This window comes from Nestor notabilis, unplaced genomic scaffold, assembly GCF_000696875.1.
Source record: "Nestor notabilis isolate BGI_N333 unplaced genomic scaffold, ASM69687v1 scaffold33258, whole genome shotgun sequence".
Classification (NCBI taxonomy): domain Eukaryota; kingdom Metazoa; phylum Chordata; class Aves; order Psittaciformes; family Psittacidae; genus Nestor; species Nestor notabilis.
Genome location: NW_009939312.1, coordinates 6,049 through 7,619, shown reverse-complemented (window position 1 = coordinate 7,619; position 1,571 = coordinate 6,049). Strand labels below are relative to the sequence as shown.

Sequence of the window (1,571 nt, the reverse complement as noted above, 5' to 3'; positions counted from 1 at the left end):
AAATATAAAAAATATATACACACATACTTTTTTCTTTTTTTCCAGAGTATCCTTTGAATCCTAAATCTAGATCTCAGAGAATGCTGGTCATTAAAAAGGGCAGTACAAAAGAAGTGCAGATATCTGGATTCCCAGTAGTAGGAAGTCTTCATTCACAGGCAGTAAAGAATGGAACTGGCACAAATGTTTACAAAGGATTAGTCCCTAAGCCTGTCACTCCAACCATGAAGGTGAGTCTTGGATATAGGGGTACATTCATGAATACATGAACAACATATTGAAAAAAATTATTCTGTAGTTCTGAATGTGCTTAATTCACTCAGAGAGTGCTGTTTCAGAGTACTATGCTTTTGGCTCTTGGTAAGTGCAGTGCACCCTTTTTAAACTTCACTGTACTTGGATCTCTCTTTCTCATTTACCTTTTTTGAGAAGTGCAAGAACTGTACAAGTGAGAGTGAAAAGGTTGTTTTTAAATCATGGCTAGCAGTGCCTTTTGTATATTCAACTTTTAACAGAAGAATAGACACCTACTGGAAAGAGAAACCAGCATAAAAACATCTTCAGAATTTATCCCAATTGTTGATAGATATAATATTGCAACCTGTTAGTGTCATTCTGGGCCCTTGCCAAATGCAACTTTCCATATTCATGTCTAGATTATTGTTCAGGATTTTTTCTATGCTCCTGAGTATATGATGGAGTAGTTCCTAACTCTCTAACATTCTACATTAAAAAAATTCTTTCTTCTGTTGAAGACTCATGCTTTCATTCTTAATTGCTCAAATATGAGGATATTAATTGTTTTTAAATTTTAGTCTTTATATAAAAAATTTAAACAGTATTTATAAGTGTGAAGTTGCTCATAAACAGTCTCTTTTGCACAAGAAGACAGTTGTTTGCACTAAATTATGGTTGTATGTTATGATTTGCTTTTGTATAATCATTTTCCTGAAGATTCCTGAAAATATCCTATTGTAGTTAATGACTTTAAATTCCTATTTAAATTTTTGTTTAGCCTACACAGTGGAAAAGCCAAGCAAAAGAAAGTAAACTTGGGAATCTTTTTCCTCATGAATCTGCATATGGTGTTGGCAATTCCAGTCCTATCAAATCAACTGCCAAGGCATTTACCGTATCACAGAATTCAGTGAAAGAGGTAAAGCAGTGCCTATAGTTTTTAGGAAATCTATAAGTGTTTAATTTGGTTAGATAAGCAGATCAGTGTGTTACATGCAGAATTGTATTTAATAACTTTTTTTCAGAAGGCATATCGCTGGCCTTTAAGTACTGCACAATTTGCTTTCTAAGTTTGGTTTGGTGTAAAAATGGGGCATTAGGAAGTATAACCTGATGAGTTTAAACTTCAAAACCGCTAATGGTATGATACACTTCAGAAGGTCCACTGTTTGTTAGCAGTGCTCCATAAACCTGCATTTCTAGGTTTACATGTAAGAACTACATATCCTGAAATTCGAGTATCCTCCCTCTGCTTTTGACTGTGGATATATGTGAAACCTGAAACTACAGGGGCCAGGGAGTCTTTTTGTCTTTCATTCAAAGTTTTCTAAATG

The 1,571-nt window shown here is 34.3% G+C and overlaps 1 protein-coding gene across 1 annotated transcript in view; it reads left to right on the top strand.

Annotated features, from left to right (window-relative positions):
• Positions 1-50: 50 nt before the first annotated feature.
• The window catches only part of GPBP1 (GC-rich promoter binding protein 1), a gene marked incomplete at its 3' end in the record, with an annotated part of 7,009 nt that continues 5,488 nt past the window's right edge, over positions 51-1,571 (top strand). The window contains exons 1-2 of the mRNA XM_010019796.1: positions 51-230; positions 1,016-1,156. Of these exons, the coding sequence (XP_010018098.1) occupies positions 81-230; positions 1,016-1,156 (291 nt within the window). The remainder of the gene's footprint in view (positions 231-1,015; positions 1,157-1,571) is intronic.